The sequence below is a fragment of the Trachemys scripta genome, chromosome 8, assembly GCF_013100865.1.
Source record: "Trachemys scripta elegans isolate TJP31775 chromosome 8, CAS_Tse_1.0, whole genome shotgun sequence".
NCBI classification, from domain to species: domain Eukaryota; kingdom Metazoa; phylum Chordata; order Testudines; family Emydidae; genus Trachemys; species Trachemys scripta.
Window position 1 is genome coordinate 23,607,883 of NC_048305.1, and position 19,271 is coordinate 23,627,153.

At 39.8% G+C, this 19,271-nt stretch overlaps 1 protein-coding gene across 4 annotated transcripts in view; it reads right to left on the reverse strand.

Moving 5' to 3' along the window:
* The window catches only part of GABRB2 (gamma-aminobutyric acid type A receptor subunit beta2), a 245,723-nt gene that overhangs the window by 91,182 nt on the left and 135,270 nt on the right, over positions 1-19,271 (reverse strand). For all 4 annotated transcript variants that reach the window (XM_034779795.1, XM_034779794.1, XM_034779793.1 and 1 more), the window contains exon 6: positions 5,432-5,514. In XM_034779795.1, the coding sequence (XP_034635686.1) occupies positions 5,432-5,514 (83 nt within the window). The remainder of the gene's footprint in view (positions 1-5,431; positions 5,515-19,271) is intronic.

Consider the following 19,271-nt stretch of genomic DNA (forward strand, 5'->3'; position numbering starts at 1 on the left):
CACTAAACACTGTACGGCATGTTTCAAGAACAGGTGTTTGTCTTTCAGTTTTTCACCAAAATACTCCCTTTTCCTCCTGTTGTGCTGCTCTGTGCATAAGATGTCCTTTTGGCTGTCTCACTTTCCCTGAAGAAATGGCTGCCATGCACCCACGTACATACAATTTGTACAGAACTTTGGTTTGTTTTGGAAGAAAGGTACCATTTTAAAAGTAAATGCAATGCATTCCACCCTTGTATCAGTGAACCATTTCACGGAGTTCCTCAGGGCAGAAACCATGTTTTCCTCTGTGGCTTTGGCAATCTCCTTTCAAGATCTCAAATTCTCACTCTTCAAATATTCAGGGGAAAACTCACATCTTGGTAGCATGAAATATGTTGGGAATAGTGGCAAGAACACTGGTTTAATGCAGAGCAGGCAGTTTCTAAATATTCCATACTAGAGCTAAGTAATATTTTTTGACTTAAAACTTTATTTGGCAAAAACTCCAGATTTGTTGATACCAAAACATTTAATGAATTTGTGCCAATTTTCCTAAATTGTTTTGGTCAGAAAAACCCTGAACAAAATTGCAAAATAACTGAAACATTTCAATATTTTCAAAATGCAACATTTTGAGTGATTTGTTTCAAACGTTACTCTAATTAAAAAAAAATAAAATAAAATAAAAACATTTCAAATGGGCTCATTCTACTTAAAATGAAGGATTTTTGTTGTTTTTTTAACTTTTCAATGTGCCAATAATTTTGAAATTTTTCATTTTTGATTTGATCCAAAACAATTTGTTTTCTGATTTTTCAGAACTGACCTGAAAAATCCAATATTTTCATAGCTCTAATCCTGACTCCAGACAGACAGGTTGTTTCAGTAAGGTCTGGACAAATGCATTCTGTAGCTATTTTTACTGCTGCTCCAAATAGGAGCAGTATGGGCTTCCCCTCTTCACATGCTGCCAATGGCACTGGCAGTATGTATTTAGGTGTATGTGGGGTTCTGGCATGACCTTAGCACAGCTGACTAAACTTCCTTGGGACCACAGAGTATGCTGAGCACATCAGCCAGGCTTTTTGCCCAGCACTCAAAGGAGAATTTAGGTCAGTATTTTTTCCTGCTCTTAATTGGGTACACTAAGGGGCGGTGAGAGTGAAAAGCTACCTGTATTTTCTGCTATTCCTTAATGCACCTTCATAAGAGATGTCCGAGGATTGTGCCATAAAACATCTTTCTGAAGTAGAAATATTTACAATACAAGTGAGCAACCTATAGTACAGAAAGGTTAAGTGAACTACCTGCGCTCATGCCGTAAGTCAGTGGAAAAGAATCCAAGATCTTAACTTTTAATCTCTTGCATCGACACTTGACAACACTTCCTGTCAATGGGAGTTACAGGGAGAAATTCCCTCAGTGCACATTAAAAATGTACCCCTACACTGCTCACTTTGGAGAATATCCTTACAGCCAAGAGAAAAAAGGGCAAGAAAATGCAAAAAGCAAACAATATTTGAAAGCATTTTTCTTTTTCTACGCAATCTGTACTTTTAAATGATTAGAAACATATTTAAGCTTTAAATTATATATGGAAAAATATCTATTTTTATCAGTTTGTATTTCTGAGCAGCCATTTGCTCAAAATTTTGTAGCATATGTGATATCCTCATCATAAGCCTATAAAGACAGATTGTACAGAAATTTTCCTTCTGTTTGTTTGATACTTCAGCAGCAACTGGGCTAAATATTTAAAACCTTACAGGAGACATTTTCAAAAGGTGGTCTCTTATGTGCACTTATGGAGCAATTACCAGTACTTGCTTTTTGTTGGATAAGAACACAAACATGGACAGAGATACAGTACTGTAATAAGGTAGACAGATTCACTATGATATTTCAGTACAGATAATGGTTACCTGCATGATGTGATTGCCAGAATGTTAACACTGCTGTACTGAACACATTATTTTGTAATGAGATGAGTCAAGAATTGAAATGAACTTTAAAGCCTGTAAGTGTCATTGTGTAATTGAAATGGATAATAGTCCAAACGCATAACATGAAACTAGAGTAACTGCATTTGAATATATTCAGAAAAATCCATGATCAAATCCATGATCAATCTGAATGATTTTATAGTGAAAGGCTCCACTGTTTCAGAATAGATTTGTGTGTGGACGGCATCACTTGAAATCCGGAGTCCAGCAGATGTGCAAGAAGGTATTCTATTTATTTATTTATGTACACCTCTACCCCAATATAACGCTGTCCTCGGGAGCCAAAAAATCCTACCACGTTATAGGTGAAACTGTGTTATATAGAACTTGCTTTGATCTGCCAGATCGCGCAGCCCCGCCCCCCTGGAGCGCTGCTTTACCGCATTATATCCGAATTCGTGTTATATCGGGTCATGTTATATCGGGGTAGAGGTGTATTTAAATTAGGTGAACCAATGTTCCATGTACTTCCTAAAACATCTGTTTGCCTCCAAGCTCCTTCTAGACTTGTGACTCATTTGCTTACACATTTGGTTCTTTTCAATCACTAGAACTTCAACACACAAATGAATGGAAGGTGGGAGGATCAACTAATCTAGGATGCCACAAGGAGCTTAGCTGTTCATACAGCACTAGCAGAGGTAGAAGGCTGAAGAGAAGAGTGATCCACCTTCTGATATCAACACTTCATTGAAAAGGAAGCTATCTCTGTTGCCATTATCCCACTGAGAAGGTGATGACCAGCTGACTTTACTCTAATGTCTCATTTTTACTACTCAGCAATGATCTGTTCATTGGCTGCCAGCAGAAAGAGAGATGAGGAAAGAGAGATGAAAGAAGATAGAAGATAGGGAAGCTCTGATCTTACCCACCCAGGAAAGAGCTACCTGATAGTAGTAGTACAAAAGCATCACAGAAATAGAAAGCAGATTTTCAAGACATTTCAGTTTTTTATCTATGAACTGTACAAGCCATGATCACAGAAAAACAATGTACCGGTATGTCCACAGATGTATAAGGCAGTAGCATATATCTCATATTTCAGTCAAAAACTATGGCCCTATTTTAATTAATTGCTTTTTCTGCTCACAGTATACAGATAACGCAGGCATTAATCCTATTCTTTGAACTGATACTGTAAAAATGCTGTCTTCTGCTTCTCTTGATTGATGATACCATCTAGCCTCATATTTTACCTAATAGTAAAACTCTCCATCACAGTAATTTCTTAATCCATGTTTGCAGGAAATTAAATCAAACTCATCCTTTGGCCCAGGACAATACATTTTTTTTAGATCTGCAGCAAATTTCAATCTGGAAAATTTGACTCAAGCAGTTGTAACGGTTGGATAGATTTGCATTTCTACCTGGACATGCAGATCCATTAATAATTTCAATATGGAGGATTGACATAGGGCTTCAGAACACCATATTAAAGTATTAACATCTGTCTGTCTGTTTTCTTATATGGCTCTCAACATCATAATATCTTGAAAGGCAGGTTAAATACAGTCCCGCTTTATCATCTCAATTTTACATTTTGGAACACCGAGCCGCAGACAGGGCGAGTGCCTTGCTGAAAGTTGAACCATATGATAATGACAAAGCTGAGACTGGAACTCTTGAGCACTTGGTCTTCAAATCTCTGTTTAAACCACAAATTTTACTGCCTCTCCAACAAGGACACACACAGAAATGCATTTTTTAGGTTATTCCATGTTTGATTTTTACTCTCCATTGTTCATACATCTCTGCTTCAATATTTTTTTTCTGTCAGATTTGTTCTTTTCCACTTTATTCATAAACGAATCTCGACCTTAACAAGAGCACAGTTACTGCTCCTCTTACACACAGGCAGTAGGTGCAAACTAAATGAAATGAAAGGCATGCCATCCTGCTGATACCATATAAAAGTTCAGAGCTGGCAATATTTCTAATGGATTGTGCTGGAACATTTTCTGAAGCAGAGAACAATATTCAGGAGGTGTGTGTGGGGAAGCAGGGGAGATTCCTTTCACTAAAACATTATTCTCCACAGACTTAAATCCACAGAATCATTGCTGTTATGCCAGTAGATAAATTGATTCGCTGTATTTCTCTCCTATTAAGTAATGTACTAGCATAGTTTGTTCAGCGATGCTTAAACACTGCAAATTAACAGTGAAATCCTGGCCCATTGAAATCAATGGGAGTCCTGCTACTGACTTCAAGAGAAGGAGGATTTTACCATATATATATTTCCAAAAGCAAAGTCAGTCACAATATTTGCAACCCAAATATTCCAGTATAAAATAAGGACATTTAAAAAAAAGCAATAACCACTATAACATCAATAATGCTTAGCTTTATGCACTGTGAATGATTTCAATGAGAATACTCAGAGGGTCTAATTCAGGAAAGTATCCCTGTTCAGGAAAGCACAGAAGAATATGTTTAAATAAAATTGAAGTGAATGGGACTTGAACACATGCTTAAAGTTAAGCATGTTCTGAAGTGCTTTCCTGAATAGGGGAAACAGTATGGGAATTAAATATATGTGTAAATCTAGGCAAGTAACGTACACATATACCATATATAGCTATATAATCAAAGTTGTTTTAAAGTATAAAGAGTATAAATGTTTTAACGAATGCTGCAAATTTCATATATTAAAACATTCAAATTATTTTTGTTTGCTTGCAAATCACTCAATAAATTCCACTCAGAGAAAGTGAAATATGTCACATTTCAGCTTTATGATGTACCACAGTTGAGTGATCTACTGTTTTACTAAAAAACAGAGCTCACCATGGAAGTGCTGACACAATCTTAATTACTATGTCAAATAACTTGTTGCCTGCAATACTGTATTTATCATATGACCATACATTATTTTGTTCTCCGATATATTAAAATTCTCCAAAGAGCTTTCAATGTAAACAGATTTTAAATTTTATTTCACAGCACATGTCTTAGTTGTATGGAAAGCCTGACCTTTAACAGAGAGACTAGTTATTCAATCCACACATATAATAGACTGTATTACACATGCACCGAAAGTCTAACTACGGTGTCGGTGATAAAAAAACATTGACTATAAAGAAAAATCTAAGCCCTTGTTTAAAAATTAAAACAAGCAACAACACAGTTCAGCAGCAGAGAAGGATAAAGAAATGATAGTAATCCTCTTGCTCCTCACATGAACTACAACAAGCCATTTGAGTGAGACTTTTAAAGCTGAAAATTGTCCATCAAAACACAAAATAAATTCCTCTAATCCTTGTGCCACAAATTACTAATCCATCTGGAAAGCTAAATGTGGTGTGCATGTTTACAAGGGTCTAAATATCATCTGACAGAAAGGCAACTAGGTTAGTAACATGTACCCAAATAAATAAATAAATAAATAAATAAAACGTCTGAAACAGTTTGACCATACAGTAAGCAGGATCTACAAAAGTACTTACAGCTCTCAATCTCCAGTGTGCAGTTTTGTTCATCCAGCGGGTACCTTCGTAGATCCATCATACAAGCAGCTGTTGTTGTAATTCTAGAAGAGAATCATATATGAGGGCAATTGTTATTATGTGCGATTCATATCTCTGTTTGATTAAACGGAGTTGAAACAACAGAGAATGGATTCTGCATGATAAGCAATTTTGCCTCTTGGCTTATTACTAAGATATCGCATGTGCTGGCTATTCGTAAGGGGATGGTACTACTAATCTAGTTTATGGAAGCAACCTTATATGCCAATTTGGTGGACAAGTGGACAGTTTATTATATTTATATGTTCTCCATCACCATAGTATCTCAGAGCCTCACAATCTTCAATCTAGTTATACTGACAACATCCCTGTGAAGTAAGGCAATATTATTATCCCCATTTTACAGATAGGGAACTCAGGCAGAGAAAGACTAAGGGTATGTCTACACTGCAAAAAGGTATATTCTTAACTCAAGTTAGCAACCCCATGTGATCTAACCTGGGTTAAAATAGTAGTGAAAACATGGTGACAACTTTTAACTCAGGTTAGCAGCTCAAATTCAACCCCATTCTCTCCTATAGGCTGTTACTTGAGCTGCTAACCCGAGATGCTGTGTCTTCACTGCCATTTTAACCAAAATTAGGAACACACCTTTTGTTCCAGTATATTCACTTGTACCTAATCCTGCCTAAGGTCACACAGGAAGTCTGTGGCAGAGCAGTGAACTGAATGCAGGCCTCTTCTCAAGTGGAGTGCTGTTTGCTGCCTTGAGAGGCACCATGGTTTCATTCCCAGCTTTGATTTCTCATTTTCCTGATGAGAGTAACCAGCTGGATCATGAGTCAGACAGACGTCCCACAGATTCTCTTTGCTCACCAACTGGGTGATCCTATGAATTTCCTTAGTGCCACTGAATAGTGCCAAATTAGTGTGCGTAAAACAGGCTTTGCATAAAAGACAATTAACAAATAATATTTATTCTGCACAATTGCATATACAACTCAATTCTCCATTCTCTCTTACACTCAATAACACTGTGCAAATGAAGGCTTATTTTAGTGGTGCATCCTCACCAGCAGCACAACAAATATTTTCAGGACTGTTTTCACAAAGTATTTAGAATGTATTTGTGCCTTGACATTACACTAACATTAACATGCATCAATTGTGCCTTTTAGATATTGTTAGAAACATCTGTACCATCAAAAATCATTTACTGATAGGTTTCTGGGAGGAATAGCCCTGAACTGAATGTGAACCAATGCACAGAGCACAGCAGCAATATTTTATTCTTAAATCTTTCTATTGTGTAGACAAAATCAATTTTTGGTCTTTCTCCCCCACCCCCAAACCACACAATGTTGTATAGAACTCCACTGCACTTGAAAAATAGTACATTTTGGAATCTGCCAGTATACACATGAAACAGCCATGTTCTATCCTCCTTCTAACTTGAGACGTGGGAACCCTTCGGGATTAGTTTACAGATTGATAAACTTTTCCGTGAGATGTACATAACTTCTTTTCTCTGACACAGTACTGACCCTCAGTATGTGCGCTAATATCCATGGGGAGAAGGAACAGGAAAGGGCATGAGGCCTAAACTTCCTCCAGTTGGATTCTTCTTCAAGACTTAGGAAACCCCTCCTTTGCTGGGCTCCATTTTTCCATCTCTAAACATCATGGCCTACTTCCAGTCCCAATGACTTATTTAGAAGCAAGAACCATAGCAGTGCCTGGAGAGACCCAAAGATCACTCAAGACCCTTTAGCAATCCTCTCGGGGCAAATATGGCCTTTGGGGCAGTATAACCACCCCACCAGCACCCTTTTTGGTATCATAGCCCCAGAAATAGAGTTGCCTGAGCACGACAGAGATGCTAAAAGGAGCAAAAGGAAGCTCAACTACATAAACTCTAAAATTGACAACCTCATTACTGGTGAATGAGCCCTTCAAGCATGAGCTGCTGGGTGAGGACTCAACAGAAAGCAGAGGCTGTTATGCCAGGCTGTAAACTGGATAAATGCTGGGGGGCCAATAGCTGGGTGTAGCTGTTGTGGTATGCTCATCCCAACAGCAAACACCAACTTTGCATCACATATAGCCATCAACTTAATGGGATAAATATGTTTTGTATTTCTGTAGGCTTCATTTTCACCATTTGATATCTCTCAAAGTACCTTCCATAATGTGTATCATCTATAATACCTAGTTCAGGTGGAAAGCAACAGAGGGTCCTGTGGCACCTTTAAGACTAACAGAAGTATTGGGAGCATAAGCTTTCGTGGGTAAGAACCTCACTTCTTCAGATGCAAGTAATGGAAATTTCCAGAGGCAGGTATAAATCAGTATGGAGATAACGAGGTTAGTTCAATCAGGGAGGGTGAGGTGCACTGCGAGTCTTAAAGGTGCCACAGGACCTTCTGTTGCTTTTTACAGATTCAGACTAACACGGCTACCCCTCTGATACTAGTTCAGGTGGGACATTCTCCATGACCCAGAATTCCTGCATAATTTGGTACTGGGACTGCCTATCCATAGGGTACCAGATGTGGTCCAGTGCGGTACTGCAGCCTGTTCCTGGGCTGTCACACTCCTCCTAATTACTACAGTGACCCCCTCACTTTAGGTTTGCACCAGCCTCTTTATAATGCCTACATTTGCCTCTCCTACTCACAGCTCTAATCCTGACACTTTTCCTTTTTCTCTACATTATTCCTATAAACACTCACCAAATCTCCTCTGTCTGTCTCTTTCAAATCTGTGCACACAAAGAGTGTGGAAGGTGGGTCTTTAATCTATGTATTGACTATCTTCAGGGGAGACAGACTTCAAGCTCAATGCTGCTTGAGCACCTTAACATACATTTCCTGAGTTAGACATGCCTCTGGCACTTGGAGCAGTTCTCAAGCACTCCTGGCCCCTTCCAAAATTACTAGGTGGGCATCCATTCTCCAGGACCATGCCCCTGGCCCACTGTGCAGACAATTCAGGAACAAAGAAGCAGCATCTTTGGGTACGTCTACACTATCCGCCGGATCGGCGGGTAGTGATCGATCTATTGGGGATCGATTTATCGCATCTAGTGTAGACGCGATAAAATTGATCCCCGATCGCTCTGCCGTCGACTCCAGAACTCCACCGCATCGAAAGGCGGAAGCGGAGTCAACGGGGAAGCGGCAGCAGTTGACTCTCCGCCGTCCTCATGGCCAGGTAAATCGACCTAAGATACGCCGACTTCAGCTACGCTATTCACGTAGCTGAAGTTGCATATCTTAGGTCGACACCCCCCCCAGTGCAGACCTAGCCTTTGAAAATCACCTTCATACTAAACTCTCTCTTTAACCTATAGATGGACACCCAAAGAGCTATTCTGCATCTGCCAAAGTTTTCAACAATGTTGATCTCAATTTTTCAATCAATGGGCATCACCGCATGTGCTTCAGCGGCTACTTCCTGCTTCAGAATACCGGGGCAGTGGTTGGAAGCCTAAAGAAGAGACCTGCCTGAAGGGGAAAGAAGAAGAGAGACAGAAGACAGCTATTGAGTCCCATGAAGGGGTGAACTCCCGGAAGTACAAGGGGTAAGCAACTGAAGAAAATACCTGTCCAGACATTGAGGATTATTATAGGTTGAGCAGGTAGCACCATCTGTATTTAAGATTGTCCAACACTTTCCATTATAAGATTGTTTTCTGTGGCTATTAACTTTGCCATTCAGGCTAAAAGTGTTAATTCTGGGTGTCTGCCTCAGGCTGATTATTTTGGGGAAAGTTTCAGCAAAAATGTTTCAGCTGTTTCCAATAATGAGACTAAGGACAGAAATGTTTTGCATATGTTAAAAATATAAAACAAACCCTACAACTGTTTGGCTGAGAAGTTCTAGCACCTTCAGGCTTTACAGAAGAGATTTGAAATTTGGCAGGAGGATTGTTCTTGTGTCAGGGAAGCGGCCAACACTTGCCAAATTATAAGTTCACACATGTTCAGTATAGACTTCTTAAAATTTGGTAGCTACATTTTCTGAAGATTCTGTCAGCACTGAGCATGCTTCATCCTCTCACAACTCCTATGTGCAGATCAATCTGTAGGTGTGCTATCACCAGCAACTTTAATTCTGGTGTTTCTTCATTTTGAGTGCTTGACTTTGCAACCTTAACATTGTTTTAATGTAATGTGTATGTTTGTGTGAGTATGTAATTACTACTTATAATACAAGAGCACTCAGAGGCATCAGTCAGGAGCAAAGCCCCACATATAATGCTGTATGAACACAAAGACAGTATTTTGCTTCCTCAGAAATGGGAGTAAGAAAGAATAGTTGGTGGTGAGTAGAGCATGGCCTTAATCAAACCTAAATAATAGTTTAGGATGATTTATTTCAACCCAGCTAGTTTGTTCATTCCTATCCACAGTGCAAATCAATGGAAAAATTATCTGTCCTTTTCTCTCCTCCTACTCTCCCCCATGATTTTATTTTGACTTTTATATTCTTTTACTCTGGTTGAAAGTACTAATAAGGGAAGACCTAGTCACCTCTCACATCTTCAAAAGAGTTATTATTTTGAAGTAATTGCCTTTAGATGGCTACAGTTGACACACAACTCACATTAGTCTCATTTCATACACTGAGAGATTAATGCTGGGTCATATAAACATTAACACCTTCAAATAGTGACTGCACCACATTCTTCAATGTTCTAGATACATGGATATCCACCCTATGCCTTTTTAGAGAGAAGAACCAATACCTGGTCACGACAAAAGAAAGGAACATTTGAAATGGACACACAACCTTTCCCCAAAACAATGATATTCCTCTTCCATAAACGCACTGAAAAGATTCTTTGTTTTGAAGTTATCTATGACAACTGACATGCATAAAACATGAAAAATACTTTGCAGAGCAGAGCCTTGAGAAATGACCATTGAAAAGGAAGCTTAAAAATACCCACAACTTTCTGACTCTATACTACAGTCATGAGAGGCACGCTGCTTTCAAAGAAATACTGTATGAAAGGAAATAACATATAAGCTGTCTGCTATTCTGATTTTTGATCTACTTTTAATGAAATAGAAGCCTTTTGATATTCCATTTTATGAACCTGCTAACAATGAAAATCAGTCTTCAGAAATCTTCTTCATGATGCATGTTTCTGATGTAAAACCACTGCAGTGTATTAGAAGACAACACTTTCTTCTACTTATTTTTGTTTAAGTTAAATTGACTAAATAAAACAGATCATGAAACAAACCCCAAAAAGGAAACTGTACATTTAAAAATTGGCACAGTTAGGTTCCAAGTACTACTACAGTTATGGAATGTATTATATATTGCAATGCATATAGAATAGACACATTAGATAGGCAGGATATAGTCTCAGAAAGGTAATTATGCATGTGTACAACTGGTACAGCATGAGTATTGAAGGTCCTCCTTCCCCTTTGCACCACCTATGCAAGGGCCTGTCACAATTACAACCTGCCGTGGTTGAGGAAGGGCATAAACTGCTTCCTTGGTGCATCCCAAAGATGCCGGGACGGAAGAGTGGACACCGATTACTCCCTCTTTCTCCTGGCCCTTAGTGCAGGCCATACCCACACTGAGGGAAACAGGCCATACCCTTCCAAAAGGATGTACAACCTGTGTAGTTCTTCATCTAGCAGCTGCTTCAGGAGCAATTGTGTCAGCCAGAAGACCAATCCCTGTGCAAGCTGCACATGGGGTGTTGCAAACCCACACAACCCCCTACTCAAGTTGGTGGTAACGGCCGCAGTGTGGCTCTTAGATTTTAACATACATCACAAACTAGTAATAATACAGAAAATAATAATTACAGTACTTCTTGTTTCTCAAGGTCATTTAAACAAAGCACAACTACTCAGTTTTGTCAGCACTGCAAACTCCACCTGGTATCAGAAACGTAAACTGGGATCTTAATAGTTCTGATGTCACCAGTAATAAAGGTACTTAGAGGAGAATAGGTGAACAATTCTGTTGATGTGTGAAGTAGGCCAACACCCTTCCCTATAGCTGTATTGCCTCTGCGGGGCTAATCAAAGTAAGAAATAGGGGAAACTTATTTTGGCTCCTAAGTAAGTAGATATGACTGAATACACACAGGGAACGAAGCAGCTGAGTAAGGCAGTGTGTGAGTATTTCTGGAGAACTGTCTAAGGCATTCCTAGCTATCATGCTTGCTTGGAGGCTGATCCAGCTCCTATTTAAGTAAAGGGCAAAATCTATACCAGAGGAAAGTAAGAAGGCCAAAATCTTCCCTCAGATGCATGCACACAACTCCCACTGAAGACAATAGCAGAATCTGGCTCTTAATTAGCAATCCCACTATCAATTCACAAAAGCTTTGATGTAAATTATGTTCTGCAGCTGACCATGTCGCTTTATCACTATCATTATCAGACTTCTCTGCACATGATGAGTAAAAGTCACTGGCTCTTCCCCTATCTGAATTAGTTATCTAAGCCATGTACTGTAGCTATACTCAGTGTTCACTTCAGCTCCTTGGAAACAGACCTGCTGTGTGACAGTTGGAAATGTTGGCAGCAGTAGGCAGCAGACCCAATTACAAATACGTGGAAATCTGGAGACAAAACTGCATTGTGGTTAATCTCTCTCCGGCACAGGAATATCAGCTTTAAAGAGACATGATCAAGGTTGTTAGAAATATTTGGCCTATCTTTAAACCAAAATATACCTCTTTACAAGTTAACTATAAGTGGCAAAGCCCATAGAATTCTGTTTTCTCCTTCCCTCTCCAGTAAAAAAACGTCATAAGTGCTTCCTCCTTATAGTGATGGGGTAGGGGGTAGCTTTAGCAGAGCATCTATAATAGTGACATTTCTAAAAATACATTGGTAAAGCAGAATGTTCTGTAACTAACTACCAAGATTTTTGGAGTGCAAATGCTTTTCTGCATGGAGAGCTTCTTGACACATTTTTTTATAGAGAAAACTAGCATCTGGAGTTATTGATGGTAAACTGAGAGAGGCAATAATTCCTAGATTATCACAGAACCCAAAATTGCTACAGAGGTTTCATGGGCATCCTAGCCTATGTAGTCACATAGGAAATGTCCCTTCGGCCACCAAACAACATTTAGACATTTTGTGCACGTCTGATTCTACCTGTATAATTTCTGTATGTGGGAACCAGGCTTCAAGAGGACTCAGTCAGCTTGATAAAGCTGGGGGTGTGACATTCTCTGGCTTATTTATGAAGCCGCAAAAGCAATGTTGAAGGAGTTGATAGGCCCCAAGCTGACATCTCTCTGGTTGAACTTTGGAAAGGAACTCAGGAAAGAAGAGGTGCCAGACTCATCTAACCATGGAGTTCCCCACCCAAATGGCGATACAAAGGGTAAAGGAACTGTCACAGTTCTACTGTGGCATGGATAAAAAATGAGAAATAGGAGCATTGAACCCCTATTCAAGTCTTTTTTTTTTTTAAAAAATTAAGACAACTAGACTGGAAATGGAGTCCACAGCTCCATGGGGAAAAAAAGAATTAGATGTTGGATAGTGTACAATAAGTGCTTGTCTACACTTCACCACAGTTTGGACTATGGGAGCATGAATAGCAATGTACACTAAAGTGCTGTGCTGTAACTCCCTCGTGTGGCTGCTGCAGGTGTGAAGTAAAAGGATCCTAATTTGCATTAACGCAGTCCTCTTCAAACAGGACAAAGTAATGCAAACTAGCGATATTTTAGTTCACACCAAGGGGAGTTACAGCTGAGCACTTTGGTGTACACTGCTATTCACAACCACATAGTCCAAACAGCAGACAGATATAGCCTAAGAGTAGCTGTCTATTAGCTTTCCTCCTAATTAAGCAGCTCTGCTACTCTCCGCTGAAGAGACAGTTCTGCTCTTTTTGGTTCTGCAAAATGGAATGACCATTACCCTGCTGTGCCACCTGCATGAAAAACTGGAATAAATAGGGTAATTTCTGATGTTGTTTCATGGTAGAGGAATGAATGTCACTGGTTCAAATTTTGTCAACTGATTTGAATAGAGTCAGGATCAGCCTTCCTCCCCACTGCCTCCCCACCAACAGCGCTCTGGTGCAGAACTAAGTTAGAGAGGTAGTATTGACCATTATCCTGAACATACAATTGGAAACCTGGAACAGAACCACAACATCATGTTCATTGTTTAAATCCATCTAAATAGTATGCCATTTTGCTACAATTCAATCTACCACTACCACAGCTCTGGCATTGGATTTGGTCTGTAGCTATTCTGACCTTTCCTTATATTATTGCAGTCTACTCCAGATGATAAAATCCACATAATCACAATGGGATAACGATGCAGAATAACTAGGAAGAGCAATTTAAAATTTCAATATTTTATCACTGAGAAATGTATACCTGTCTCAAAACATTCACTTCACTTCATCCTTTCCAAAAAAATACATGTAATACACATAGTGCTTGCAGAACATAAGAAACTCATGAGAATGATAGCAGGGTGAATAAAACAAGCAAAGTAAAGGACCAATATGGCTGACTCCGCCAATACGTAGTTCACTGACCCCTTACCTTATTACCAACATTGGAGAACTGAAAGAATTTGTAAGCATTTTTCAAAATATGTTCTTTACTCCACTTGGAAAGAGTTCATGTATATTTCATTCTGATAATGTAATGTGAACAGTAAATAAAGAATGCATCCTTTCTGCTCTTTTCTGTTGCAATTTTATATTGTTACTGATCAAGTCACCATTCATAATCCTTGCAGCTGAGAAAGCACTGCAGGTCATTTATACAAAGGAACTTTATTTAGCCTCTGCCAGAAAAAAAAATACTAATAAACTCCTAGGAATGAACTGTTTAAATTAATGGATTTCAGAGCATATGAAGCAAGTGGCAGCAGGAAGGCTGCTGACCACCCTTCTGTGCAGGAAGGGGAAAGCCACATGTGTGGCGCTTGATCTGGCAAGATGATATTTCCATATTATAAAGAATCAAGTCTTCACCTGAATTTCAAAATTAATGTGAAAGTCAAAACAACCTTGGGAAGAAAAGGCACATTTAGCCGTATGAATGCAGCTTATTTAGTAATTCTAATAGAAGACCTAAGATAAGAGCCCACAGCTCTTATTCTTCTGGCTTTTGTGATTCAGAACAAGAAGGCTGGTTTTCCACAGGGAAAAGTCAATTGAACAAATAGGTTTAAATGGACTCTTCGTGAACAGGGCTACTCTCCAATCGAAAAAGGAAAAAAAGGGCTAGTAAAAGACTCTACAATAGATCTCAAATTACCATGTACTTCTGCCAAAAATCTTTACAATAGGGCAATAACACACTCTGCAGGTGTCCTCATGAAATTCTAAGACCACAGTGAAATGCACTCTCACTGTCCTAAATTTCAATCATGCTTTAAATACTGTCGATCAATGCAACAGTCAAGGATTTAAGACAAGAGGCAGACAGTCCTCCGAGGCATCGCTCCTGCACAGCAGAAAAAGGGTAAGTGTGTTGTTTATTGTAGCAGTTATTGTTAGGCATTTGTATCTACATAGATGGGTTGAGAACAAAACTAGCCCTAGCTGAAGACAGGATTTCAGCCCAACCTATGCCACTCTGCCATCTTTTCCATTCAGCAACTGACCCACTACTTTCACAACAGGAGAATAACCCAACAAATTTCTTTCCTTACTTCACATTGATTAAAGGGAGTTTGTCCACATCTAGCTATGAAGAATTTGCCCTCTACCATTGTCTCACTTCTTCCTCCAAAATGGCATTTCATTTCTGGTCAGCTATATGCAATGGGCATCCTGAAGTTCCCTAAAGAACTGGAGAACCTTTTACAGTAGTGCAGTGTTTCCCAAACTTGGGACGCTGCTTGCGTAGGGAAAGCCTAGTTTGTTTACCTGCTGCGTCCGCAGGTTTGGCCGATTCCATTGGCCTGGAGCAGCGAACCGCGGCCACTGGGAGCCGAGATCGGCCAGACCTGCGTACACAGCAGGTAAACAAACCAGCCCGGCCTGCCAGGGGCTTTCCCTAACCAAGCGGCGTCCCAAGTTTGAGAAACACTGCTTTGAAGGATGTCCTGAAGCAAAATATTTTGGGTAATGTGTTACGCATAAAGCAGAAAAAATGGGGTTGAGAAAGGGCCACTACTTTGGGCAGAAGCTCTGCCATCTCGGAAAATTGACTGCGAGTAACCATCTCAGCCAGTAACCATAATGGTTCCAGCCAGCGGTGTATTATCACCTAGGCTGACAAGGCCTAGGCCTAGGGCGGCAAGTTTGCAGTGGCGGCAAATTTGAGCACCCACGGAGAAACTCCCCTCCCCTCCTACTCCAGCTCGCCTCCGCCTCCTCCGCGAGCGCACCGCCGCGTCCTGTTTCTCTCCCCTCCCTCCCAGCGCTTGCACTGCAAAACAGCTGTTTTGTGGGGCAGGGAGGGAGGGGGGAGGAGGGGGAACAGGGCGCGCTGGGGGAAGAGGCGGGGCCGGGGCGGGATTTGGGAAAGGGATCCAATAGGGGCAGGGAGGGGGTGGAGACTTTGGGGAAGGGGTTTGGAATGGGGGCAAGGAAAGGGTGGAGTCGAGGCGGGGCCAGGGGCGGGTGGGGCGGCAAAATCATTAATCCGCCACTGGTTCCAACACATTTCTAGTGATCCACTTTTATAAGCATTCTAGGCAGCACCTGATTTCCCTTTGCCTAACACTGCCTCTGGTTATGAATGGATCTGTAAATCTATTTATGTATTTCCTCTGATTTCTTTTACAGCCAACACACCCTCAGTGAAAGAAACATGTTTCTTTCTACATTTTTTGTCTGTTTGGATGAGTGGAAACACTTAAGTGCTATCCCACAGAAATTCAAACTCAAGGGGCCAGTTTTGAGATATTGATATTTAAAGACCTGATTCTGTTTGGCACTGCCAAGGTGTACAAGCTTTCCCCCCTCCCTCCTCACTCTCTTGAGAAGGGCGAGGATCCACTTGAGATGCTTTCCCTGATAGTGTGCCAGTGAGTATAAAGAGTCAAATTCATCCCTGATGTAACTCCACTGAAATTAATGGTGTTATATAAAGTGATGAATTAAGACTGAGCTATCTAAAATGCAGCAGAGAGGAGCAATCACTAGAATGAACTGGAAATGGAGCATCCTGCACTGTCTTTGAGAATGACAGAGCTACAGCTCTACCACGTCACTTTGGAGATCACTAGGAAGAATTTCATGTGACTAAATTTGAATTTTCCTAGGTGCTCTTGCTGCAATGTGTGTTGTCTGCACCACCTGGTGGTATGGTTCCAGCATGCAGGGCAGTTACCATTAGAATCATAGAATGTTAGGGTTGGAAGGGACCTCAGGAGGTCATTTAGTCCAACCCCCTGCTCAAAGGAGGACCAATCCCCAGACAGATTTCTACCCCACTTCCCTAAATGGCCTCCTCAAGGATTGAACTCACAACCCTGGGTTTAGCAGGCCAATGCTCAAACCACTGAGATATCCCTCCCCCCAGAGGACACATTTCTTTCCTCCTACCTCTGAGAATAAGCCCAGTCAGAGACGATGACTTTATAAAACCAGGACAATGATGAGACTTTTTCTTACGTTTTTAATTCCTTGATGAAAGCTGAAAACTTAGCAATCAGTTTATTCATATATGTACTGAGAACATTAGATAGACAGGCCTCAACTATAGATTTATTGCCCTGTAACTGGCTGAAGTGCACACACACACACACACACACACAAAAGGTTGGTTCTCTAAGCCTACTGGAATGCAACAGTCAATAATGGGAATGAGTTACGGTGACTCCATTGCACTAGCATCTATTGAATACACCAATTAAATCCACACTTATAATTTGGTACAACAGACACAATGTGATTGTAATTGAATATTGTCATAGGATCAATGTTTCCTGCTCCTCAAATAAACATTTCAGCTTTGTTCTGGTATTTATGGAGCAGCAGGAGACAATTACCCAGAAACACAGTTCCATCCCATTGACATTATCTTTGTAAATATCACTATATTATCAACCTTTGACAACATAGCAAAAATTATGCATAAATAATCCAGAAGGTTTTAAAGCATGGAAATTCAACAACTAAAGTATTGCATGGCACGTTATGTAATAAGCACTAATAGCACCACTGAGATAACACAATGATATGAAGCTATCATTTCAAGGTTCAGTGTGGCCAATGACCATTATTAGGAGAAAACAGTTGGTAATTCTCCACCCCATCGTAATACCAAGCTATTTTTTCAGTCTACTGCAAGATATCTTGGGGGATTTGTGAGACATCTTGCAGCGTTAAGGAATTTAGATGTCAGTACTATTGGCAAAACAGAAAACGATGGAGTACATTTTCAGTCAGGCTAAGAGCCAGCCTATCTTCATTCAGTTGTATCTTGCACCAATAATATTTACATATGCAAAATTAATTGCAAGCATATTCGGAGTACCTGCATATCTAATTAAATGATTAGCGCTTCCATGGGCAAGTACTCTGATTTTTGCCTGAAAGTGAATTACAGCTGTAAACTGAACTCTACCCTTTTTTGCATATGCTTCATAGTTTGGCATTTAAAGCGAGCCTTTTCAAAGGAACCTAAAGTTGTTAAGCACCCAAATCCGATTGACTTTCAATAGAAATCAGGCATGTAATTGCTTTAAACTTCTTTGAGAACACCAGCCTTATTATATTGTTTCTTGAATAATAAAATATAACAGCATGGGATTTTTCTTAGAATAAACCTTAAAAACACTAATGGGTACTAGTGTGCAATTAATTTCAAGTATACCAAACGAAAACTAATGATCACTATTGATAGGGGATGGGTTCATATGGTAACCTAAGAGTGAAAAATAACTTGAGTATATACCTACATCCACACATGCCCTCCCTTAGTTATCCTGAGATGTGCAGCCCCCCTGAATATTTATTAGTGGCGATAGCTCTGCTATTTATTCCAAGATTTCTTCAATGTCAGTGTTCAGTAGTTTTGTAATTATATTTTCTCCTTTTTCAGCCAAATGCTATTTTCATTCCTTACCCAACAGACTAATAAAAACAGGGTCCAAATGCTTTAGAATTATCACATATTGTTTGCTTTGTTATCCGTTACTTCATGCAACTGTGTATCATCAACAAATTCACAAACTGTACTTCACTGCTGGATTGTCTGTCTAGCTAATTTTATATATTTAACTAAAGCAAAAACACAGATCTAAAGACAACTCCAGGAGATCCCACTTAGTGCCCTTCACTAATTTATGTAGTTTCTCTTCCAGACCTCATTCTTTTTCATGCTTTATATCTATTTTCACAATGGCGGTTGAGTTACAACTTCTTTGTATTCCCATAGCTCATAAATTAACCATAAGCTTATCATGTGTAATTTTATTAAAAGCTTTTAAAAACATCAAATGTATTGCCATATGCAGTGCTATTATCAAATTTGTAATCTCAGAAAAGGTAAGGTGGTTAGTTTTACAGGAACTTCCCTTTTTAAAACTATGATTCAAATTAGTGCTATATTTGCACTCTGTTTTTCTTTTCATACAAGTCACTCTTAGAAATTATGCTGAAGTAGTGATAATTTGCTTTACAGAATATTACTGCAATGTTGTATGGGATACATTTAACTTAGGGTTACCATACGTCCGGTTTTTCCCGGACATGTCCGGCTTTTCGGCAATCAAACCCCCGTCCGGGGGGAACTGCCAAAAAGCCGAACATGTCTGGGAAAATGCCAGCTGGGCACTTCCCCTCCCGCGGCTGCTCTGCTCCTCCCCTTACTCTTCGGCTCTGTTTAAGAGCC